Below are 26,953 nucleotides of genomic sequence, written 5' to 3' on the forward strand. Positions count from 1 at the left end.
GTGGGCTGGGAGAGAGACTGAGCGTTCTTCCTGAACTTGAGTTGTAGCCTGGTGCTTCCCTAATAAACCCTGTAATCTGTGAGTTCTGTGTGGCCATTGTAGCGAATTATCGAACCCAGGAGAGAGGTGGTGGGTGCTTTGGGAGGAACGGTTGGTGAAAGGGCTGGAGGGAGGCAGTATATTTGGCCTTGTAGTAATAGGCCTTGGGTTTCTGCTGTCTTCCTCTTGTGAGATTAGAGGAGGTCAGAACATGTGGCCTCCTTGCCGTTTTCACAATTACTAACCATAAGGCTGGCGGTTCAAACCCCCCAGCCACTCCTTGGAAGGAAGGCTGGGCAATCTACTTCCATAGTGATACCACCTTGGAAACCCAAGGAGGGGTTTTTATGAGTCAGATCCAACTCGACGGCCGTGAGTTTGTATCATCACTCCAGGATGTTTTTTTTCTTCTGTTGTGTGCTGCTTCTTTTCACAGTTACAGAAATGTTGTGCTTTGTTGAAGTGAACTATACTTTGACTGGGGCTACTTTGGGAGCTTTGGTGGTGTAGTGCCTAAAACATTTGACTGCTAACCAGAAGGCTGGCAGTTCAAACCTACCAAACACTCCTCGGAAGGAAGGTTGGGCAATCTACTTCCATAGTGATACCTCCTCGGAAACTCAAGAAGGGGTCACTATGAGTCACAATCAACTTGACAGCAGTGAGTAGGGGCTATTTTATTCTGTCACAACCAATACAAATTTTAAGTTTAACTATCAAAAGTAAAGACTTCCCTTGTAACTGCTCAATGATGTATGTTGAGTTGGCATTGCATCACTACACTTTCCACTGCAGGTTGTGGACGACTTTGGACAGAATGGGCCCTGAAACCTACCTCTGTGAAACATGAGGCCTAGGGAAGTCATCTGGGCAGCTGTGTGCCAACACGTGTGCACGTGTGTCCATCCCCCCACGCCCCAATACAAGTTCCCAACATAAAGATATATTTTAAAGGACACCTGCCTAAGAGATACTTCATAATCTGTTTTAAGGACAAAAAAGATGACTGCAAGATATGACAAATTAGAACAATTGCCACAGACGTCAAGCCTCAGGGAGTTCCAAGAGACTCCTGGAAAACAAGTGAGCTACATCCTGACCCAAGAAAGCAATCAGCCAAATAAAATGATCTACTAGCTGGGTTTTGGGGAAAAACCACGGCAATGCTTAGTGTACGTAATTAACATGTAACCAAACAAGGTGAACTTGATGAAACTGGCACTCCCAAAGTCATGGCCCCCTCTGCTTTCACATGCATCTGGCTGGCAGCACTGCAGCCTTTTGGTGGGTGTCCCCTTTCTTTTCTTTTCCCTTGGAGGCTACCATTATTTAATTTTATCAGATACAGATATGCTCTATAATGACCTTACAAAGGCTCTTAAGCATGTACTTATTAGCTGGTTTACAGAATTAAACATATATTTATCACACATGATACTCTCTTTTAGAAGACAAAGGTATACCACAAACCTTTAAAAAGATACTTATTGATGTCTCATCTAGCAATGTCCCTGAGACCACCTTTCAGATGGACCCACCCTGTCCTCCAGTAACTGGCACTTCTGGGCTGGAATGGCTGGCAGGTATATGAGGTATGAAAGGGGGAAAAGAGAATGGACTCTTTAGTGGCCTATGAACTGCGTGGACTGTGGACAATTATAACTGCACAAATACGGTCATGTTGCAGGCTGCTTCCTTGACATAATCCATGTTAATTCTTGCCTGGACTATAGCAGTAGCCTCCTAACTGGTATTTCTGCTTCCTTATCTTTCCCTACTACCATCCTTTCAATATAATGCTGCCAGATTATTCATCCCAAATCACACTTCTTATCATTTTCATTTCTTATGCAGAAACTAGCAGACATTCTCCACTGCCCACAGAAGAAAGTCACAATTTCTAACTGGCACTGAAGGACTTCCACATTAGAGGCAAACATGTCTGAGGTTTCTTTTCTTACTATTTTCTACTTGCACTTTATACTGAGGCAAGTTTGTCTTTGCTTTCCTGCCTCCCTTTCTTGGTTCCTGTTATTACTTCAGCCTAAATGTCAATTCTTTTCTAACCTATGTGGCAAAATCTTTATTTACTTATTTATTTTATATTGTGGTGAGTATAATACAGGCAGTCCCTGGGTTAGAAAAGAGATCAGTTCCTAAGTATGCCTTTAAGTTGAATGTGTAGGTAAGTCATACAGATGCATACAGTGCTTATTTAGCCTTACTGTAGTTCAATAAAGGAGCTGTGGTGATGCAGGGATTAAAACGTTAATCTGCTAATCACAAGGTTGGGTGTTCGAACCTACCAGCTGCTCCGTGGGAGAAAGATGTGGCAGTCCGCTTCTGTACAGATTTACAGCCTTGGAAATCCTATGGTGCATTTCTGCTCTGTCCTATAGGGTTGCTATGAGTTGGAATCAACTCAGTGGCAGTGGGGTTTAGTACAATAAAAGGCTCAGAGTCCCTTCAATGATTTAGAAGTTGCACATGCAGCAAGTGGAGGTAGTTGTGATAAAGAATTTGTTTCCAGTAGGGGTTGGTTCAATCGTTTCAAAGCCAGGACAACTTATGAAACACTAAAGGGCAAGTACAAGTTGTCATAAGTCAGATTTTTGAAACCTTGGGATGACCTGTACATATAACAAAGAAGCCCTGGTGGTGCAGTGGTTAAGCACTCGACTGCTAACCAGAAGAGTGGTGGTTTGAACCCACTAGCAGCTCCATGGGAGGAAAGACCTATAAAGATTATACCCTAAGAAACCCTATGGGACAGTTCTACTCTGCCCTACAGGGTTGTCATGTATCAGAATTGACTCAATGCCATACAACTACATACAAATAACACAAATTTTGCCATTTGAGTATTTTTCACCTGTACAATTCAGTGATATTGATATGTTCATTATGTGCAATCATCACCACTGTCCACTTCCAAATTTTTCCATCACCCTTAACAGTAGCTCAATGTCCCCTAAGCTTTGGCTCCCTCTTTTCCCCCTTCCCTCCTGCCCCTGGTAACCACTAAAGGATTTTTCAAAGGCTTCCTTAATCTCAAGGCCCCTGACTAATGGTCAGCTCACTGAAGGGGAGCTCCCTTCTTACTAATCTCTGAATTCTCAAGGATATCCTGTACATAATAGTTCTGAAACATCAGAGCTAACTCAAAATCAGTGACAACAATAATGTATCCCCTTAGTGGTTTTAGGAAATATTTATTTGGAAATTTATATATATGAGATTCCTGCTCCCATCACTACTACAACACTATGAATTTCCTTAAGAAAAGAGGGACACTGAAAATTAATCAGGAAGAGGGATGAATTGTTATCAAAACTTTCAGATTCCCTCACTCTCAGGGAAGAGTACTAAAAGACCCTAGTTAGGACTGAGAAAAAAAGGAGCTCTGGTGGCATAACTGGTAAGGCATTTGGCTGCTAACCAGAAGGCCAGTGGTTCAAGCCCTTCCTTTGCAGGAAGAAGACAAGGCAATCTATTTCTGCAAAGATTTGCAGCCCTGGAAACCGAGAGGAGGTCGCTATGAGTTGGAATCAACTTGATGGCATGGGTTTCTTTGTTTTTTTGTTTTGTTTTTAGGGCTGAGAAAAATCCTAGGGCATTTTCTCCTTTCAAAGGCTTCAGACAACTACCTTTCCCCACCAAAGTTCCTCTTTAATTCCTCTAGTTTACATACATACACGCACATGTGAGTGCGCGCGCACACACACACGCACACGAAAGCCTCAACTCGGGGCTGATTTCTTTTTAGCTGTTGGCACATCTGATAATTTAGAGCCCCGAGATATTAAAGCCTCTCTTTCAAGGGGGTTGGACATAAGGAGGCAGGAGAAAAGGAAGGTGAGATCCAGCTTCAGAGGAACAGGCCAACAGTCATTAGCCTTTGGCAACTACAGAAGGAGGCATCATCAAGAATAAGGAGTTTGTGATACCAGTAATGACCACAAACCATAGGGGAAAAGGCTTTCTGATGCTCTGGCAGTCACTTAAATATGTGAGAAGGGGGGACAGGCTTACCATTAATAAGGTAAGGGTGATTGCAGCACTTTCGTAACTCCATCATAGTGTTTAAAAGGTTGGGTACATTAGCTTGACCACCACCTTTGGAAAGAAACGTAAAATTCTTCTCAAGGATGGCTCGGTAATATTTCTTCTGAATGTTTGTTAGCTCAACTTCAATAATAGTCTCTTCTTTGGGGGCCAAGTTCTTTTCTACATCTTCCTTGAGACGTCTCAACATCATTGGCTTTAGAATAGCTTGAAGTTTTTGCACCTAAAAAAGGACCTTAAGTAAATACTGGTATCACAAATTACTTGCATGTTAAAAAACAGATCCTAACACAGAAAATAAATATTATGTTATTTATTTACCCTTCATTTTAACTTTTCAAAGTCCAGTAAGGGTAAAGCTAATCTTTCATCTTTCCAAACAGAAATGCATGAAGATTTCAATCAAATCAACTTCTTCACTTACACAGGATTTGATTCCTGAACAGCCAGGAGGCTTGTAAAGTACACAGCAGAAATAACTCAATTATCCATTCAGCTTTCCCTTCTGTTTGCCTTAAGCCACAGAGATGAGGAAGAAGAGGGAAAAGATGATGTCATAGGAATGCTATGCTTCAGTTCTCTTTCATTCTAGAAAGAGCAATAGAACAGAAGGGAATGGGCCAGGGGTTGCCTGGTCTCTGCACTGAGGAGCAAGCAGCGATGCCTCACCTGAGTTCTTTTTCTGTTGAATGGTTATCCATTCACTATATAGTTTTCAATTTACGAAATTGAAACAAAACAAAAAAGACTTCAGTTTGAATGAAGGTAAGAGGTTTTAGATAGTAACCTGGGAGGTGGGGGGACTGCCACACATGAAGACCAGGATTTCAGGCATATCTCTACATTTATTTCAAATAGCACATAAGATGTAACAACTAATACTCATGTAACTCTTACAGGGTATAACCAACCACTTTTCCCCCAATACCTTTTCATATAGAAATCCTATGTGGTAGTTATAACCCATGTTTGTAAAATGAAAATTATGTAGGCTCAGTGTAAGCCAGTAGGCAAGTACACATGGTACAGAAATTAGACTAGAGACTCAACAGTGTGAGGCAAAGAGCTTTACAAATATCAGGGGGCTCTGAGACTATCTCCACAAGTGAACAGAGCAAAACCACCAACCTGAAAGGCACAGTGCCTCTGAAAATTAAGAGAAAAACTGTAATACACTATCTCTACCTATCTCAACAGCCCTTCAGTAGCACAAACCAAAAACTTCCATGATGATGACTTGGAATGTCTAAGGACAGGATGTTGAAAGCTCCATGTATCCTACTTAAAAGGTGGGAGAGAATGGACATGTAACTTACGTTTAAAAAAGTTAAACAGTAATGTTTTACCATTCCATAGGTTAAATTTCAGTTAAATGAGTAAAATACATGGAGGATGTGATAAGTACCTGCTCTTCTGTTTTTAGATCACCAAATTCTTGCATAAAGGTGGTCTCTGAAGGGAAGCGACTTGGTTCCAAGAAATGAAGCAAACTGAAGAGCTCTTCCACTGTGTTCTGCAGAGGGGTCCCAGTCAGCAGCACTTTGTGTTCCTGCACCAACACAAGGAAAACAACCCACCAAATGGTCACAAAAATTGTCTCTTAAAGCCAAAGTCTCTCTCCAGACAGCCATTTCTCACTTCTACCAGCAATGTTAATTTAGCATCCACCCTATGCAAAGTGTAGGAATTAGGCACTGAGGTGGAGATACAAGGAAAACAAGGCTCCTGTTTCAGATAAATAGACACATGGAGGGTTCTCTCTAGAGCTCTTTTGCTGCTGTTACTTGCCATCGGGTTGGTTGGCCCCCAACTGGCACAGAAGAATGAAACGCTGTACCATCCCTGTGATGGGGATGTCCTGCACCATCCCTAGGACTGGTTTCGATCTACAGGGTTTTCATTGACTGATTTATAAGAGTAGACTGCCAAGTCTTTCTTCCTAGTACATCTTAGTCTGGGAGCTCAGGTGAAACCTGTTCAGCACCACAGTACACACAAACCTCCACCGACAGAGGGGCAATGGCTACATGTGAGGGACACTGGCCAGGAATTTAATCTGGGTCTTCCATAGGGAAAGAGAGAATTCTACAACTGAACACCAATGTCCCCTCTAGAATTTTACAATTTCTTAAAAGTATCTTTGCCATTTTGCTTCTTCTTGGGGATGTTATGGGTTATTAGGTCAAAATTTTAGTACCATAGCTTCCTAAATCCTCTGATTCTTAATGCTTTTCCGCACCAAGTTTTTTTCCTAAAGTCCCTTGACTCAGATAAAGCTCATATGCTTCTTTCTGTTCTCTAAATCAACAGTGCTCTCATCTCTCCATCTGCTTCCTGCATGACTCACTTTAGAGACAAAAGATGTTCTTTTATATGCAACAGCATATGAAAAACTATTTTGTTCTGCAAAATTTTCAAACTAGCAAAGAGGTCAGCTTGGTTTTAAATACCACAATCACTTTTGTTTTCCTTTAATAATCAGATGCTATTTCAAACTTTCTCTGTTGGAATGAAATTTCTTTAAATTAATTCTTCCTATTTACAAACTCTTCAGCTTTTCTTATGCAGTTTTTTCCCCTGCATTTTTATTTCTATTTATTCAACACAGAGGAGCAGTTTTGCAAAGATTAATTTTAACAATAGTGAATTTATTAACAGTAAGACTTTAAATTATGTTCTAACTCACTAACTCAATGCACTGCTCCTTGTATATCCAATAGTCAAAAGAAAAAAGAACCTAAGGCATTTGACTACTAATCAGAAGGTTGGTGGTTCAAACCCACCAGCCACTCTACAGAAGGAAGACTGGGCACTCTACTTAATATACTTCCATAAAGATTTACTGCCTCGTAAACCCAAAGGGGGTTGCTGTGAGTCAGAATTGACTCGCTGGCAGTGGGTATTGGACATACAGGATAGCTGACAGCTATAGCAAATGAAACTACTTCAGAAAGTGATTGTACCTTCAAGTAGGTTCAAGAGTAATATTCTATCTTGAACTTGAGATATAACAAGATTTTGTTGCCAGAGAGTATATACTCAGTAAATACAAGAAGAATGATGTAACCAAGGACATGCTGGTTTTCTTAATTTCTACCACATTTTATTTGTCAACAAAACTCACTGAAAGTGAGGTGAAGCAGTTCAGTGCACTTTGTCTCCTCCATTTCTCCCCTTTGAATAAAGTTGTCTCTGATTCAAGAAGATGCCTTCACCTTCACATTCATTAAATTCATAAAGAGTAAGGAGTTTGTAAATCAATTCAAGATTTCCTGTTTGTGTAACTATATTTATGGGTAAAATGAGCTACAAACACTGGCATACTCAATCCCAAGTAACTTTATCTAATAATTTTTAATTTTTATACCATCAGAGATGTAGGAAAAGAGTTATTTCAGTGGAAGAGCTATACTAACAGCTGTCTCCAGTATTTTTAATATCCTTTATTATTGTGTTACATTTAAATTCTGAATCTCTAACCAAATACTTCATATATATAATATATATAACCAAATACTTCAGAAAAAGCTTTTTAAGTTTTATTAATTTCAAAATAAATTTATTTGGGAAAAGGAAAGGAGCTCTTTTTATTGAACTGCTATCCCTCCAGGGCTATTTAATATTCATTCACACTTAATGATTGCATACAACCCTTTTAAATACCTACTTAAAAGTAGTTGAATAGAACCAGGTTCAAGGTGAGTAAAGATCAAATTCTATATGATTAATGCACATTGTTGTTGTTGTTGTTATGTGCCATCAAGCCAGACCCGACTCATAGCGACCCTTCCTTGGGTTTCCAAGGCAGTACCACTATGAAAGTAGATTGCCCCATCTTCCTTTCAAGAAGTGGCTGGTGAGTTTGAACTGCCAGATTAATGCACATAGTACCACAAAAACATCATGGAAGGGACTTAGATGACAGAGCTTTTCACCTACAAGCTCAACTATGTCAGCTGATATGCCTTTGGCTTGAAAACATGATCATTCTTTTTTAGCTCTGACTAGACTAGTGATGCCCATTTAATTCCATTTCTGAGGACTAACTTGGGTGAGGTCTCCTGACAATGAAAGATGAGCTAATGGAATCAATGAAGAACCCCTAACTCTCCACAGCAGCCACTCCATGTCAAGGAAGGGCAAGGAGATGGTCTGCTTTTCCAGAGTTCCTGGGACTGTGAAGACCTGTAAATGTCCTTCAACAGTGGTTTTCTTTGTGATGGGAGAGCTGAGACACTCATTGGCCTTCCTTTTCTGAGAATGCACTTTGAAGATAATTCTCATCGATTGTATTTTCATCCTAACTCAGTCTAATTATGGCAAGTAGCAATTCGCTATAACCTGCTCTGTAGACTGACAGAACCAATACTCACTATTTTGGCTGTGACTTATTCTAGGAAAGAAGAGTAGAAAATGGCAAGTAATGTTTATTTTAAGTAAAGATTTAGACACCTGGCAATAAACTGTTTAGAACTAAATGCAATTATGTTCTAATCCTGAACAATGATAATGTCTTTCATTTTGAAAACATCTATTTGGAAACAAAGATTTTTAATTATTAAAAAAGCAAATATTTCATTCATTTCCTAACTGAGCTCCACAGGTGGTAAAGCCATGTCCTGGGGGCAGGCTGCAGGGCTAGGGCAGTCAGGGTCCCCCAGCTGGTCACCTCTGGTAGTCAGCAATGAGAAAAACCAACTGTTGTCAGTTCTGACTCATGGGGACCGAATGTGTGTCAGAGTAGAGCTGTGCTCCACAGGGTTTTCAATGGCTGATTTTTCAGAATATCTCCAGACTTTTCTTCTAAGGTACTTCTTGGTACACTTGAACCTGAAACCTTTTGGTTAGCACCTGAGCAGGTTAATTGTTTGTACCACCTGGGGCAGTTGTCAGCTTTCTCCTATTAACCAAGTGTGATATACAATTATTTATTATTTTTCTAAATGTGTCACTTCATGAAAAAGAGCACACTGGGATATGTAACAGAAAATTTATGTAGATAACATTCTAATCCATTAACAAAGTTTTAGTATAAATAATAGAAAATCTTTTGATGTCTCCCAGTGACAATAAGATTGTTTGACGTTTGACTGACAATTAGATTGACAGAGTTAAATTAATTTGTACTCCTAAGTGAAGGCCTATTTCACAGTAAGAATTTACTATCTGGACCCATATGAACTAATTAATAATAGAACACAACTCACACATACTCGGTCAGATAACCACTTAAGGCTTCAGGGAACAGTGACCTAAATGTCTCTTTCATGAAATAGTAGGAAGACAGAGGGCTTACACACAAGATGCAGTTAGGTGTTTAATGAGCCTTAGTGTTTACCTGCAAATACAAGTTTATTTCTACATAGTACTAAACTATCACTGGAAAAGACCAAATATAGACATAGATTTTCTCTTTTCCATATGCTTATCCGTGAGACTTCAAGACTATGTATATATACTGTTCCTAAGTTGTTTTATGAACTGGTCACCAAACAATACAAACTGCTTTGAGAAAGGTCCTAATTAGGATAGCTCTAATAATAACTCATTAGGTAGAAAAATGGGAAATACCAACCTAAGTAGAATAATTCAGTCAGACTGTTTTCCTGTAGATAAAAGTAGATTTTGTTTGTTTTTAATTAAAAGAATGGCTAGCTAATACAATCCCCTTAATTTAAGAATAAAGGAAGCCACTTCAAAGAACCAGCTGTAACAAAAAGCTTTTAGGTATTCTTTTCCATAGGTCCACAGTCTTCAGTGAAAAAAAAAATTTATAGCCTTGAAATATAGAATATTCCTCCATATCTTAAACTCTCAATTAATGAGAGATCAAGCTTACCCTTAGAAGTCCACATTAAAGAGATTTTACAAAATCTTTTTGTGCTTTTTGTAACTCATAATAAATAGATAGACAGGTAGATAGACAAACCTAAGACATGCTAAGTGACAATAATTCAGCTTCCAAACTACAATAAAAGAAAAAAAAATCATAATCCATCTTGAAATCTATGGGGTGAAAAGAAAGCCTGAGGATGACTGAGGTCACACAGCAATTTCTGCTAGGAAACTATATACAACATGACAGGAAATCAGTCAAATTCTGCTACTTATGCAATGTTATCCCATGCTATTGCTACCAGAAAAAAATAAAATAAAATCTAGCCAGGAACACCCAACTATCTCTCTTAGGGACCCGGAAGAGCAATGGATTGTGTGGTCTAAAATTCCAGATCAAATCCAAGGTATTATAAATGCCTCAAACTTCTAAGTGGCTGTACAAATTGGGCCAATCCCAGATAACCTGCCAAACTTTCAAGAACTTGCACCTACCAGTCTTACTGGCAACACTATGCCAAAACCTGTAAGCCCTGAAATGTAACTGGATCATCACCAATGAGATGATATTTGGCCTGACAGCTTCTGAAACAGCTGTCAGGGAAATCCAAGCAAATATTTGAAACTCAATTGAGTGAAAATAAGACTAAGATTATATTCTCTGCATACAACTGAGGCAAAGATACCAGCAAACAATGTAAGAATTAGGAACAGAGGAGATCTTTTTTGAGTAAATGGAGGTCTAAGAAAATCTATCACAATATCTGATAGGTATTGCAAACACCCTTCCTAGGCATCAAACTCAGAGCAGCAAGAATCTCAAGACAGTAATCATTCCATAAAGTTCAGTGGAACCACCAGCACAATCACTGACCAAGTCCATCATCTTGAGTCCCTCCAGCAGCTTGCAGTTCCTATTCTTCAGCCTGTGAGCTTCGTCAATGACCACACAGCGCCATGGAATATTCCGCAGCTCAGGACAATCAGTCAAAATCATCTCAAATGTAGTGATGATGGCATGAAACTTATAGGACCCCTTTATCACTCGACCCTACAAGAACAACTCTGAATTATTATTAAGCCTCAAGGATTACATTAATAACTTTGATGGTGAATAAATTCACATAAAACATGTATTTATCCTTTTAGGAATCTATTTTAGGTAACACATACTGTGTTCAAGGTATTTTGGAGGTTTTAAGTTGTTATGGTATAACACAGTTTAAAAATTTTTTTTTTTTAAGGAAGTTAGAAAATTGTTAGCAAAATTCTTGATCCAATTTCCTTACACATTACATGCAGTTAAATGTCCCACACGAGTCACAGTTATATGCTCCAAAAAGTACAAGGCCAAAGAGATTACGTACAAAGCTAACTTTAAAAAAAAAATTTCTTCTACTTTTTTTAAACCTTTTTTAAAACTTATTTCTTACTTCTGAAATTTTTTTTTTAAATCTTTCATATAAAAGCATTTGCTTAAGAAAAAATTTATGATAATTTCCCAAAGCTAAATGAAAAAACAGATTGCAATTTTTTTTCCACCTTTACTTATTTAATTAAAGGTCAGATGTTAGACTTAAACAAAACTGCAAAACAAAACTCTTTCCCATTTCCAATTACAGGAATTTCATTTGCTACCTGGAGTTTTAAACTATTTATTTATAGCATATATTATGTTTCCTTCTTTATCATGTCATTTATAATGCTTTACTATCAATATTATAGAATAAGTAATTGCATATAGGGAACTACAATAAAACTATAGCAGTTGTTATAATTGAATCAATGTATAAATACTTCCCTTTGGATATATTTCATTCAGTGTGTCACATATTTCAAGGATTTTTACATGCCTAATATGTATATTTTTAATTTTTATTGTGATTTGGGTGAAAGTTTACAGAGCAAATTCACTTTCCATACAGCAGCTCACACACACTTTGTCTCATGACATTGACTGCAATGTCCCACAACATAACAACTCCCCTCCCACTTCCTCCCCATAGCTACCTCTTCCCTGTATCCTTCCCTCCCACTCACTCCTGCCCCCTGAGCTTTCTCCCTGGGCATACACAGCCCTTCTATTCTCCTAGGAATATGCCAAATATTTTATACTTCCAGTAACATTATAATACAACATTATAATAAAATATTCTATTCACACTCAGTAACACCATTTTTTAAATTTAGCCTTCCCTTACCAAAAAACCAAACCCAATGCCACAGAATCAGTTCTGACTCACTGCAACTCTACGGATCAGAATAGAACTGCCCCATAGGGTTTCAAAGGCTGTAAATCTTGAAGTAGACTGCCTTATCTTTCCCCTGCAAAACGGCTGATGGGTTCAAACCACCAACCTTTCGGTTAACAGCCAAATGTTTTAACCACGGCACCACCAGAGCTCTTAGCTATCTCTTTGGCTTATTAAATAAAACCAATTAACATATAAATATATTAAATGAATTTCTGTGGTCATCTAAGGTAAAAATTTCACTCAGAATGACCAAAGCTATAAAAATAAAGAATTGCATTAATGAGACATAGAAATGTAAAATAAACATAAATTGGATAAGAAATCTTAAGCAAGTTTCTCAATTTAGCAAAGTCTTGACCTTCCCCCAAGCCACTGAGACCATTTTAATTTCTAGCTCCTTAAATGTCATGTGATAAGCATAAAGGATGAAATCTGTGACATTTTACCTGTGGATCTTTGAAGTACATTTCATACAACTGAATGGTCCGACGACTAGCTTGACTCCCATGATACACAACCACGTTCAACTCTGTCCAGGTACGAAATTCCCTTTCCCAGTTGGGGATTGTGGACAATGGGGCAATTACTAAAAAAGGGCCATGGATTCCTTTCAAATATATCTCATAGAGAAATGTAATGGACTGGATAGTTTTTCCCAAACCCATTTCATCTGCTAAAATGCAGTTTCGCCTTTGGGGGGAAAGTGAAATAAGGAAAGTTGAATGAGTATAGATATTAGATACTGCTATCTTTTCACAAAACATAAACTAATGCAATCACAAATGCATATCCATATGGCTTTAGATGTTCTGTTAGAGTCAATAAAATACGTTTTCAAACAGAATTCCATGAAATAAAAATTTCTTCTACATAATCCTATCAATCTCTATATTAATATTTGCTGAATAAATAAGTATCTCTCTCCAATGCTTACAACTTTTTGGAGAAAAAATATTTTTTTTTTTTAATTAAATAATATTTTATGTAATTGCAAAGGAAAAGAACTACAGATATTTTTTAAAAATGAAGAAAAAAATGTTTTACATACATGTTGTACCAATTGAAAAGTAGCCAGTTTACTCCCTCCAACTGGTATTCCCTGAGTTTGTTATTATTTTTATACTCCCTGGAACTCTCTGATTTCTTCCAGTCATCAGCAGGAGGTCGCTCCTGTTTCAAATATAGTAAATCCCATTAGTGGTTTCTCAAAGACCACACTACTATGCTATTTTCAAATTAAATCTTCTACCACAGGGCAAATCTTACCACACGTTCTGTTTCCGGCTCCCTGGACATGAGTTTTTCAAATTCTTCGATCTTGGCCTGGTCTATGTCCTGCTTCAGCTCCCACGTGCTATCTTCATAAGGAAGCGAGCACCACTTCACCAGGTAGTGTGTCACAGGCTGAGCCAAGGGCAGAGATCAGAAGGGGAAGGGTCATTGTACCAAAAAAAAAAAAACCTCCAGAAAAAACATGCTCTCTTCTTCATGATCCATACATATTACTCCAGCAACAGTATGACTGAGTTGGTAGAGGGAAGTTCTAAAATTCTGACCCCTAAACAGTAGTTACTAGCTATAATCTCAGATCAAGACTACAAACAATTAAACACCAAAAAGTATGAAGAAATAGATAGTAAGTAATCAAAGCTGAATTTGAGCCTTATGCTTATATATGCAATCACATATCAAGTGACTGATTTAGACTTACATGGTAAATTACCTTAGCATATTTACATATCTACATAAATGGATAGTTTCCTAAAGAATGAGAAATAAGCTTAAATTTATTACAACCTCTGTCTCTTCCTCTCAGGAGAAAGATATTGCTTATATTGAAGCACTCTGAAATAATGGATTTGAGCTCTAGAAGAGTGAAGGGCAAACTAACTCAGGATCAGCAGGACTTCCCTTGTCTTCCTCTACAGAGCACTCTGGCCTATTGACCTTCATTTCAGCACCCAGGTACCCCAACCTTTTGGATATCATGTTAAAAACATATGCTGTGCTTTGTGAATATGCACCAAAGCAAACAATTTTAAGTACAACTAAGCAAAACTAGAAGAGTAAACATCATGTTACAGATTTAGTCTCTAGATCATCAGGGTTTCCTGATGCAGAGTCTGAAATAAAATGAAAGTTCTTTGCAGACTCTTACTAGAGTCGTTAGATAAGCTTCCAAATCCCAAATACTCTCTACATAAAAGTAAATTCACATGAAAAAGCCAGGATGACAGAACTCATGGTGGGCGTGTGGTTGCCAAAGCACAATGCCAAGGAAGCCACTAGATTTGCCTTTATTCTTCCAGTGTCCTTCACAGCCTCACAGGGTTTTGCCAGGTAACATGAAAATGCCAAGACAGGGATCTCATAAAGAGAAATATTTCATATTAAACTTACCTGATAAGCTTCACTAAGGATATCCTAAACTAAATAACATTAAACTCCATTCTGTTACAGAGCACTCTTCATGACAGAAGAGAAATTAGTGCTACATAATTGATTTATACCAAAACGTATTGTTTTTTTATTGATTATATTCTGAAATTGTATAAAATGTATTGGTTTCATATTGAAAAGTGATTGAAAAAAATTCTCAAACTAAACATCAAAAATATTAAGTGTTATTATCAGTCATGTCACTAGGTGGGTCCAGGGGATGCAGACCACATCAGGTGACACCAAAATTGACTATCTATAAAATTTTTGTGCAATATTTCATCAGAAATTTGTTTTTTCTAAAAATATCCCTACAGTTATAACAACAAACATTTTTTGTAAGCCCAGCTTACATGTATCAATATACCTACAAGGCTAAAACTGCATGCTAATTTACTTTTTGAACCTTCTAATGTGCTCTGGTCAAGGCTGTCATTATTACCCAATAACAACGACACTTTGATTCACATGGTTTTATTTGCACATGTTGCTGTTTCTGTCACGGCAGGTTTCCTTATAGTTGCTAATTTTTGTCAAATTTTCTGGTGTTTTAGCTACAACATTGTGGTAATTAGTATTTGTGAACCTATATTAATAACTCTTTTGAGAAGGAAGTAATAATGAAAGGAAAAGGAGAAAAATCAAAAAAAGACTTTGCAAAACAATTTTGTTGTTAGTATTCATATAATCTTTAAAAAAGATTACATTTAAACAATTAACTACTACTACATTTATAACATATTATCTTATGCTTAAAATTGATAATAAACATTATTAAGGATGCTGTACATTTATAACATATTATCTTATGCTTAAAATTGATAATAAACATTATTAAGGATGCTGTACAGTCTGGTATGGGAGGTCAATGAGGGGGGGCACCATGAACTATTGCATTTGGTGACACCAACTCTACTCATTCCACTATCTAAACCAAAAGTCAGTATGTTTCAGTTAAATTTAGACCAAGTACATTAAAACTCAAGGCTCTGACTGAGACCAGGTCTAGGATTCTGCTCATCCTTCTCCATAAACACACAGGTGCTGTCTGAACCTCCACCTCCCAATACAAATGATCTTCTGTTACCTCTCCCCGATCATCTGTGCTGCGTGCGAAGTCCATTATCCGGTCTACCTCCACATAATCTGGATTAAAAAGCTCATCCTCAATCTGTACCAAAGGGAAGAAAAAAAAAAATTAAAATGTTTATTTATTTTCTGAGAGCAAACACTATTTCACTTTCTACCAGGCAACAATATTTGGGGTCACAGCAATATAAAATTCACTTTGGCAAATTCAATATATTAATTGAAATGCTACAATTTAGCAAAATCATTCCCCATGAGGAAATCAGACTTCTCAGACTTTGTTAACTAGGTCTTTTAATTACTGTGTGAAACCTTTTACTGTGAGAGAATGTTTAAGAATATTTTAAATGAAGTGTGAAATTACAATTCACTAATGAGCAATCCAAAAGGCTTATGGCATGCAATGCATTTAGCATTCTTGAAACTACAGCTTGAGATAAGGACTCAGTCGCTTGCACACTAAGAGCTACCGGAGTCTCATAACTATTGGAGTTGTCTGAGGCTTTATAGCATCATTTCTAGAATGTTATTCAAAAGTTAAAATCATGCATACCAGCAGATTTTATATTTCAGTGTGTGCATTTTACAGTGTTAAGTCTTCTTTGCCAATAAATCTATTAATATCTGGTTTAGAATAACAGTCTTTTTGTTAACTTAAGTATTCTAATGATTTATATGTATTGAACATAGAGTGTCTGAGTAAAAATATTAAGAAGAAAGAAATGAGGTTTAAATAACTGGGTTTTTTTAGCCAATATTTTAATAACCTTTATAAAAGTAATATTGCTTTCTTAGAACATTATCTAAAATAAAAGAATACAGGTAAGGCTCAAATGGAAGGTATAGACTACGTCAAACTTTAAAGAAGTCAAAATCAGATAAGTTTGCAAATGTTAGGATACAAAGGATACATTACTAAATGTCCCTACAGATAAATTTATAAATAATGTAAGTATTAAAATACTTTTAAAAAACAAAGAAGTCACTTCAATACCATTCTTATCCTCTGAACTGCAGTTTGAAAAGAAAAGCTTTTCAATCAGTCTGCTCAAAGATAAGAACATTCTTATTTGTGCCCATTTGAAATGCCCAGTTTGAAGGCTTTTAATTGTGAATTACAAAATAAAAAGCAGAAATACAATAATGTGTTACAACTGTCTGAGGCTTTCACATAGATGTGATTAGAAAGGCAAAAAATTCACAGAAATGTTTAGTTAATTTAAAATGTTAATATATGAATGCATTGTCCTTATCAAAAGTGTCTTTAGGTAAATAATACATAATGTATGATTCATACACAGTATAAACACTAAAATTTTCCATAAACTATTTGGTTTTGATGGCAAGAGCTCTCTTTAAGACAATTTGTTCTTAAACATAAGCTTTCATATTCAATACCAAATTAAAATCTTTAACATTGTCTAAACATTTCTACCCCCTAAGTGAGTAATTTATGCAGGTGATGAAATTTCTAGTCTAAATGATTTTTTAAAATATAGAGATTTTCAGTGGACTTACAAAGAAACCCAAGGTGAAATATAAGCAGCCCAAATCCCAAAATAGTGGAACTATGGAGTGCCTGAAGCTGTGGCCATCTACAGATACAATAAACAGATGGTGTGCATGTGCGTGTGTGCATGTGTGTGTGTGTAAGTGAAAGAGAAGTAGGATTGATATCCTACTCTGCTAACCCAGGGACCATCTTTTCAGTCTCATGTTTAAGCTACATCCATTCAGGATAGAACTTGAGATTTCTAGTTACCTAGTTACCAGCAAGATAATGTATTTCAACTATGGTACAGGTGACAAATACAGACTTAAACAGATTAAGCCATACAGTCAGGGTTAGGCACAATTCCCTAAAGTGCATGCTGTGACTAGAGGAACCAGAGTCCACATAAATGTAATAAACAGGACCAGGATTTAGGAATGGGGGAAAAAATTACCATCGAGTTTTTTTCCTTTTCCCTCCCACTGACACACATAAAAGGTTAGCAGAACATACCCTGTGTCTTTCTAAAAGGAAGCTAATGATTTCAACTTGCCCAGTGTCACAAAAGTTTAACTCTAGTTTCATTAAGAGGGGCAAGAAAAAAAAAATAGAGCTTCATAGTATTTTCCTAGAAACAGCACTTTCAAAAAAAGAATCACCTTAATATTCGCCAAGATGTAAGAAGTGAGTCACATTCGAGGAATTTCATTCCCCCTCAGTGGTAACTACTGCACTGACAAAGAAAACTTAATACTCGGAATAGCAGAGGCTATGATACAAACATAAGTCCAGTAAAAAGAACCACCACCTGATCTCCCATCCCATGCTAACCCTACAACCTGCCAGTTGGAACCATGGAAATCACATTCCAGAAGAACACAGACTTGTTACCTGACGTTATTAGGATTTTGTTCTGTTCCACTCTCCCCATCTCCAAAGAGGGGCAGGTGGTGAGAAGTAGGTTGTTAAGCAGGTATTACTCTGCATCAAAGGTCACAGCTTATATTCTTTTAACTCTTTTATGAAAAGGGAAATGAATAAATCAGCAAGACTAATCTTTCAATATTTGGTGTTTTCTTTTCTCTACTTGAGGCTCTATCAGTTTGGTGACCAGAAGTCTAGAGACATCAGTAAGCAGTTTGTGAAAAATGCTTTTTGTTTTCTCAATGTAATTGACTTTGGTGGCAGGGAAGTTGGCACTCTCTCTAAAGGCCCTAGGTATGGTTGCCTTTCATCATAATTAATACCCAAAATAAAGGGCACAGGCAGAGATATCACACCAACTTCTACACCACAGCACATCATGTGTGAAACTAAGTTTACCAAATGCTCTACAATTGGGCATTGACTTAAAATAATTTTGCCAAGAGCCTTCCCCAATAGAAATTTTCTAACTTTAAACTTGCACTTATTATTTAATGTAATTTGTTTTAACCTGCTAAATTTCAATTGAGCTTTTGTCTACTTACTCTTTTCATTGTCCACTAACTGCACTTTCATTGCAAGAGTTTTAATCACACCATCACCACTATTTCTACACAAGAGCATAAGGACCAGTATCTCTGACTCTAAGCAACAGGAAGAATGAGAAATTTCCTGTTTACAAATTTTTTAGCAATAACCAGTTACCAATATGTGAGAAAGTGCCAAATGAGGAAAACTAGTTTTTCTTAATGTACTGAACTAAAATTCAAAATACAAAACATTTTAATAAAATAAACACTGCAGCAAATTAACCAGGAACTTCATACCTCTGAAAGGAATTTGTTCTGGCCCTGCTTTGCCTTAAATCGTTTAATCTTTTGCTGAATTCTCTTATCTTTTTCCAGATCTTCTACAGATGCCCATTGACAATGAAGGTAAGAGCTAAAAGAATAAAATAATATCCTTAAAACATATAAAAATAATATTTTATTATATATGACTCATTATTTAAAAAAAAATCAGATCTGATTTTTAACATTAACAAAATAACCTGTTTAAATCAATTACTCATAGAGCCTACTGAACAACATTCAACAAAACCAGTAATTTTTGAGAATATAATAAGAAATGAAAGTCAGTATTAGTGACCAAATTTTGCCTTCTGTTCTTATCATCCAGCTAGCTCTCTTAACAAAACAAAACAGAAAAGGTTGTAATAGCAAGTGGTGTTCATAAGTGATTGGATTACCCTTCAAAACAATTAGCACTGCAGGGTGGCCTTAATCATGAATTTGTGTTTTGAGTTTTTTATCATTAATTAAGAATAAAAGGTTTTTATAAAGTTAAAAGAATTCAAATTTAAACCGGCAATTCTTTAGAGATAAGGAGTGTAATGTGCCTGTGATCCATACAAGGTCTACCCTCTTGACCTCAAAGGTACACCTAACCTGGTCCTTCTAGAGCAGCTGGGGGGGAAAGGCCCACGTTCACTCCCTGGACACTTGCCCATTTCCTAATCACATCCTGCTTGCCCAGCCTAGGTTCTTCCAAAAGCTCTGAAATCATGCCCTGTAGTTTCCTGTGAATTCTTTCATTATGTCACATCTACGCTGTCCTTGTACCAGGCAAACTTGAACCCTTCAGATTCACCACCCCTCAGCTCTGAGCACATGGTGTGCCTTCCCTAACCTTAACTGGAATCCAGTCCTCTTTCCTTTTTTCTTCCCTGAGACTCACAGGCACATGTTAAAAGCTTTTTAGTGCCTTTGACATTCATTTGGTTGGTATTTCAATACATTCTTATAACATCATCCTCCTTCTGTCCCCAAAATCCTCACCTGTCTCTTATTTCCCTTTCTGGTGATGATATTAGGAGCTATGGTGGCATAGTGCCTAAGACATTTGACTGCTAACCAGAAGGCTGGTGGTTCAAACCCACCAGGCACTCCTTAAGGAGTAAGATTGGGCAATCTACTTCCGTAGTGATACCATCTCAAAAACCCAAGGAGGGATCGCTATGAGTTGGATCCAATTCAATGGCAGTGAGTTTGGTTTGTTTGGTTTGGTGATGATATTAAAAAGAAATGAGATGCTTGAATGTATAGCTTTTTGAAAATCAAGATACTATTCCTAAAAAATACACAGCCATTATAATTTTTGCAAAATGATTAAAGATATGGAAAATGTTTATGATATTGAGTACCATATAAAATTTATATTTATATAATGTCTAATAGTATGTTCATAAGCAAGCTTGATTGAGTCCCTCTAGAATTGACAGCAGGAAAAAAGAACTATAAATTCATGTCACCTATAGCAGGGGAGCTCTGGTAGCATAGTGCCTAAGGCACTTGACTGCTAACCGAAGGCTGGCAGTTCAAACCCACCAGCCACTCCTTGTAAGGAAGATGGGGCAAGCTACTTCCGTAGTGATACTGCCTCAGAAACCCAAGGAGGGGTCGCTATGAGTCGGGTCTGACTCGATGGCACATAACAACATAGCAGGAATATACTTGTGCATAAACCTTATATACATACACACACACAGAAAATACACTACATGAAAATGTATCAAAATATTAGTAAAGATAATTTCTGAATGGTAAGATTATACATATATTTTACTTCTAACTTGTATTTTACAGATTTTAATATATGATATGAAATGAATTTGCTCTGTATACTTTCACCCAAACCACAATAAAAATATATAGATAGATAAAGGAGCTCTAATGGCATAGTATCTAAGGCATTTAACTGCTAACCAGAAGGTTGGTGGTTCAAACCTACCAGCAACTCCTCAGAAGGAAGGCTAGGCAATCTACTTCTGTAGTGATACCACCTCAGAAACCAAAGGAGGGGTCGCTAGGAGTCAGAACCAACTCAATGGCAGCGAGTGTGGTTTTACTGGATAAAAAAAAGGCACATGTGCCATCAGCACTATTGTCTTGGGTGCAGGGTATATATGCCTTTAAAGCACTACCAATATGGATATGAGCTGGGACAGGCACTGAAGAAAGTGGGCCCAGTCCTGGTCCCCTTAATGTGAGACAGGCTAAAATTTTTAGTTAGTGAAACCACTTTCTCAGACCCTGATAGTACACTACCCAGATGGCTTACTCAGAAAGAAGAGAAAATGATCAGTGGTGGGCTGCTATATCTTAGTAGATAATTAAGACAAGAAAAAGCTATGTCCTTAGATGGTGCCCAGCTACCACTTTCATCCACTTGAAAGGGGATCTATGTAGGAGATCCTGGATAGATAGGGAGAACAATGTGGAACAAAACTCAAAATCATTGGAGGAAAAAAAGGGGGGGACCAGGTTTGCTGGTCCGATAGAGCTGGGTGGAACCACTGAGACTATGGCCCCTCGCTACCCTTCATGTCTGGAATCGAACCCACACCTGTGGTTTCCAGCCAAACAAAAGACAGGCATATGAGTTGAACATTTACCTCAAATAGATACACTCCTTGGAGAGAATAATCATGGGAGAAAGAAGGGCTGCTTATGCACAGGGAGACAGCTCAGGGGACAGGAGTACATGGAGAGATGGACACTGGGAAGAGGTAACTGTGGGAGGAGGAGGGAGGGGAGCTGTTGCATTGTAGTCAGTGTCATGAGACAAAGTGTATGTGAACCGCTGTATGAAAAGTGAATTTGCTATGTAAATCTTCACCCAAATCACAATATAAATAAATAAATAAATAAATACAGGTATGTCTTACTGGTAGACTAGCATTAAAAATATAAGAAAAATGTTATAAAGCAATGAACTGTTCAGAAAAATATTATGAAACTAATAAATAATCTGAAAGAGTCCCTTCCTATAAATGATATAATTTTTGGTCACCAACGAGCTCTAGTGGTGTAATGCATAAGGCATTTGACTGCTAACCAGAAGGTTGGTGGTTCAAACCCATCAGCCACTCTGCAGAAGGAAGACTGAGCAAGCTACTTCCATAAACATTTACCACCTCAGAAACCCAAAAAGGGTTGCTATGAGTCAGAATTGACTTGATGGCAGTGAGTGAGTTTGTTTGTTTGTGAAAATAAAATTTTAAATATAATTTATCTTTATGGAGCAAGTATAACCTAATCCTGATAAAGACAGTACCCCCCTAAGAAAATAAAAGACCATACCATTTTTGCATATTGATGTAAAATTTTAAAAATCATGACCAAGTAGAATTTACTATAAGAATGCAAGGTTGGTTCAATATTAGGAAATCCATTAAAAAGTAATATGCAATATCAATAACTCTAAGGAGAAAAATCACATAAGGAACTCCATAAATGCTAAAAAAGTGACAGAATCTATCATGGATTTTAAAAACTCAGGAAAATAGGAATTGATAGATAGTTTATTAACATCATTATATATATATATATATATATATATATATATATATGTAGAACTTAGTCCTAAAGTCAGAATCTTGCTAAATGGGGACCCATCACAGGCTTTCCCACTAAGATAAGAAACAAGGTAAGAATGCCTACTATCTTCACTATTATTCAATATTGTATTAAAAGTATCAGCCAAATGCAGTTCGATCAGAGAAAACAAAAAGAGGCATAATGAAAAGTAAGAAGCAAAACTATGTCTATAAGTAGATAAAATGATCATGTACCCAGAAAACCCTATAGAATCAATTACAAAACTAATTCAAACAAATAATTCAAAATGTAGCAGGGTATAAAAGTACTATACACATATCAACAGCCTTCATTCTTATAAACAATAACCACTTATAAGATACAAGTTAGAGAAAATCTGATTTACAATACCAAAAAAGATAAAATACTTAGGAATAAATTCAAAAAGAAATATGAAATACTTATATAAGGAAATATTTAAGGCACTCTTAAAACATACAGTAGTCTTGAAGAAATGGAAAGACATCCCATTTTGCCTAGCATGAATCAACATTGAAAATCATAAATTTAACACAATCCAAATAAAAATTCAATCAAGCGTACTTATGTAGCTAGACAAGTTAATACTGAATTTCATATATAAAACATGCTAGAACATCCAGAAAATGGAAAAAATAAAATTAGAAAGCCCTTTAGGGGGAATCTAGGTTTACCCAATATAAAAATACACTATTATCGAGTGTCTGTAAGTAAAATAGTGTGGTACTGGCTCATAAATAGATAAATCAAAGAAAAAGAATAAAGTACAGAACTAGATCTAAATAAATATATAACTTTAGTACATGATAAAAGTTGCATCTCATGGAAACAACCTAAGTGCCCATCAACAGATGTTGGATAAACAAACTATGGTACATACACACAATGGAATACTATGCAACTTAAAAGAATAATGAAGAATGCATGAAACACATCATAAAGTGGATGAACTTGGAGGACATTATGCTGAGTGAAATAAGTCAATCACAGAAGGACAAATATTGAATGAGTCCACTATTATTAAAAGTCAAGGAAAGGTTTACACATGGAAGGAAAGTTTCTTTGTTGGTTGTGAGAGATGAGAGAACAGGGGAGAAAAAATTGCTAGCTAGGTAAGAGACACGTATTGATTTGGGTAAAGGGAAAGACAAACCAAAAGCAGGTGACCAGCACAATATTGCTACAGAAAAGGAAGAAATGGAAGGGCACAGAAGAGGTACAGACAAAGGTGAATCCTATTACATACACAATACTGCATTATCAGTAATAACAATCATTAAACTATAGGTAGATACATAGGTAGATAGGCAAGATGATCAGTATGAGCAGGTAAACAGGAATATACTCATGACTATATATAGGTTTGGCAGATGGTTATTTCTACATGTATATTTAGATGTGCCATAAAAATGTCCACATACATATAACGAGCCAACAAGAGACAAAGTTATGGTAACTTCCTAGCCACAACCAACCCCTTGAGGGAGTGAGTCTCTGGGTCTGTAGGTTTGGGACCATGGTCACAGGAGACATCAAGCTCAATTGATATAACACGGAACACAAAAACACTATTCTACAACCTACTTTGGTGATAGTGACTGAGGTCTTAAAAGCTTGCAAGCAGCTATCTAAGACACAACTACTGGTCTCTTCTCCACTTCAGCAAAGAGGAATGAAGAAAATCAAAGACACATGGAAACAATTAGTCCCTGTGACTAATGGACCATTCGAACCTCAACCTACATGACTCTCAGACCAGAAAAACTAGACGATGCCTGGCTACAAATGCCAACCACTCAGAAAGGGATGAAAATGGGAGATCCCAGAAAGAGTGGGAGAAAAACATGGAACAAAACTCAAACTCATTTAAAAAAAAAAAAAAAAAAGACCAAGTTTACTGGTCTGAGCCTAGTGAAATCCCCAACACTATGGCCCCCAGTCACCCTTCAAGCCTGGACCTGAACTAAATCTAGTGGCTTAACCTTCAGCCAAACAATGGACAGACCTACGAGGTATACAATTCCACCAGGGAAGTGCACTCCTTCGGACAATCAACCACAGGCAATCAGAAGAGAAACTTTTGAGTAGTGAGAAAGCTCAGAAGGCAGGAATGCATAGGAAAGAAGAAACAGGGAAGTAATGCTAAGATAGCTGTTACATTGTAAGGATGGCAATCAGTGTCATAAAACAAAATGTGTAGGAACTGTTGAATGGAAAACAAATTTGCTCTGCAAACTCTCACCCATATCACAATAAAAAGTTAAAAAAAAAAGTTGTATCTCAAATCACTCAGGCAAAGATGGGACTTTTTAGTAATAATGCTAGAACAACAGATACCCACTTAGAAAAGAAAATGAGATCTATTCCTTACACATACACAAGAATAAACACCAAATGGATTGTTGTAGTTGTTATGTGCCGTCGAGTCGGCCCCGACTCATAGCGACCCCTCCTTGGGTTTCCGAGGCAGTATCACTACGGAAGTAGGATTGCCCAACCTTCCTTCCGAGGAGTGGCTGGTGGGTTTGAACCGCCAGCCATCTGGTTAGCAGGCAAGTGTCTTAGCCACTATGCTACCAGAACTCCCACATGGATTAGCACCTAAAAATTAAAAAAAAAAAAAAAAGACAAAAATGAAACCATAAAAGTACTAGAAAACATGGGTAAACTCCTCTTTAATCTGGGCACAGGGAAATGTTTTCTAACTAGAGCCAGAGGAGTAAAGACAACACCTGGCAAGTCTAAGCATATAAATCCTTTTGTGAAGAACTTTTAGAATGCAATAAACACCAAAAATAAAGTCAAAAGACAACTGAAACTTTGAAAAGATACTTGCAACATATGAAACAGATAAAGAACTAATACATGCACTTAGGAAAAACTCTTCAAAACTAAGGGAAGCACAATAGGAAAATAGGCAAAAAGACATAAACAGATATAAAACGGCCAGTAAAACTTACAGAAAGATGTTCAACTTCATTCATAAAAGAAAAATGCTAATTAAAGCTACATTCAGACACAATTTCTGACAAAAATAAAAACGTAAAATAACAAATCATGTTGGAAAGGCTGTGGAGGAACAGGCATTCTCACGTATTGTGGGTAAGAATGCAAACTGTTGCAAAGTTATGCCAGGGAATTTACATTAATCTTCCAACCTAACAATGAAAATACAGGCATGCAACAACAGTAAAAACAACCAAAAAATATGTGTATGGTTACATAGGTAGATATGTATGCACATAGGTATATGGGAGGCATGTACATATATAGGTATATCTGTAGGCATATGTAAATACATATATATCTGTGTGTGCTGCATATATATATAAAGCACATGGGGGCACAGATACAGAGACTCTCTAGACACATTCAAACAATTTGCAGGATTAGTTTCTGGGTTAAAAGGCTTCGGACCATAGTCTCATGGAGCAACTTCATCAACAGGCAAAACACAGTTCATAAAGATAGTGTCCTGTATCCTAGTTTGGAGAGTAGAGTCTGAAGTCTTAAAAGCTTGTGAGCAGTCATCTGAGATACAATCATTGGTCTCTACTCATCTGGCCCAAAGACCATGAAGGAAACTAAAGACTCAAAGAAGGAACTAGTCCACAGGACTAATAACCCACACAAACTACAGCCTCTTCTAACCTGATACCAGAAGAACTAGCTGGTGCCAGACTATCTGTCCAGGGATACAATAGAAAGTCCCATACAGAATGGGAGAAAAATGTAGAACAAAATTCAAATTCCTGAAAAAGGCTAGACCTATTGATCCAACAGAGACTAGAGGAATCCCAAGATCATCACCCTAAGATACTCTATCACCCATGAGTAACGTGCTCTCTTAAACAAACAGTACATTAGTTCATTAATATGGTGACAGCTACAGTAAGGCAGGATGACAGGAACTGTGATGCCCTGTGCCTCCATTTGCAGGGTAGGTCATATTTTCTTAGGCTATTTGGACCTCAACTCACAATATGAGACTAAACAGTACCCAAAAACAAAGATGAGAAGGCAAGAAGGGGAAAGGAAGTTAGGTCAATGGAAACAGAACAAATAATGAGGATACTAACATAAATAAAAATTATAACTAAGGGTATGGAAAAATTTGTACAAAAATTATTTTGTTAAAGGGGAACATAATTTGCTGTGTCAATTTTCACCTAAAACACAATGAAATATTTTTTTAAAAAGAAAATATGTAGGCATGTGCGGTGTAGTAAATTACTTAGTGTGGCTTTTCTACCCATAAGTCTTTGTAAACTCTAAGGTGGGAATTGCTATTAGCTCCGGAGGAGATCCAGATTTTAAAGTCGCCCACCTGGGTTATTTCTGTTGGGCGTGGCACAATACAATGTTCTGGGAAGTTCCCACTCTCTTTCACGTGCTTA

The 26,953-nt window shown here is 37.1% G+C and overlaps 1 protein-coding gene across 1 annotated transcript in view; it reads right to left on the minus strand.

Annotated features, from left to right (window-relative positions):
• Positions 1–26,953, minus strand: part of CHD7 (chromodomain helicase DNA binding protein 7) — a 171,813-nt gene that overhangs the window by 35,789 nt on the left and 109,071 nt on the right. The window contains exons 7-14 of the mRNA XM_007939476.2: positions 18,966–19,080; positions 15,721–15,804; positions 13,461–13,598; positions 13,243–13,364; positions 12,641–12,884; positions 10,814–10,990; positions 5,510–5,653; positions 4,072–4,327 (exon numbers count right to left, since the gene is read on the minus strand). Coding sequence (XP_007937667.1) covers positions 4,072–4,327; positions 5,510–5,653; positions 10,814–10,990; positions 12,641–12,884; positions 13,243–13,364; positions 13,461–13,598; positions 15,721–15,804; positions 18,966–19,080 — 1,280 coding nt within the window. The remainder of the gene's footprint in view (positions 1–4,071; positions 4,328–5,509; positions 5,654–10,813; positions 10,991–12,640; positions 12,885–13,242; positions 13,365–13,460; positions 13,599–15,720; positions 15,805–18,965; positions 19,081–26,953) is intronic.

The sequence above is a fragment of the Orycteropus afer genome, unplaced genomic scaffold, assembly GCF_000298275.1.
Source record: "Orycteropus afer afer isolate SDZICR_OR568_19922 unplaced genomic scaffold, OryAfe1.0 scaffold00060, whole genome shotgun sequence".
NCBI lineage: Eukaryota > Metazoa > Chordata > Mammalia > Tubulidentata > Orycteropodidae > Orycteropus > Orycteropus afer.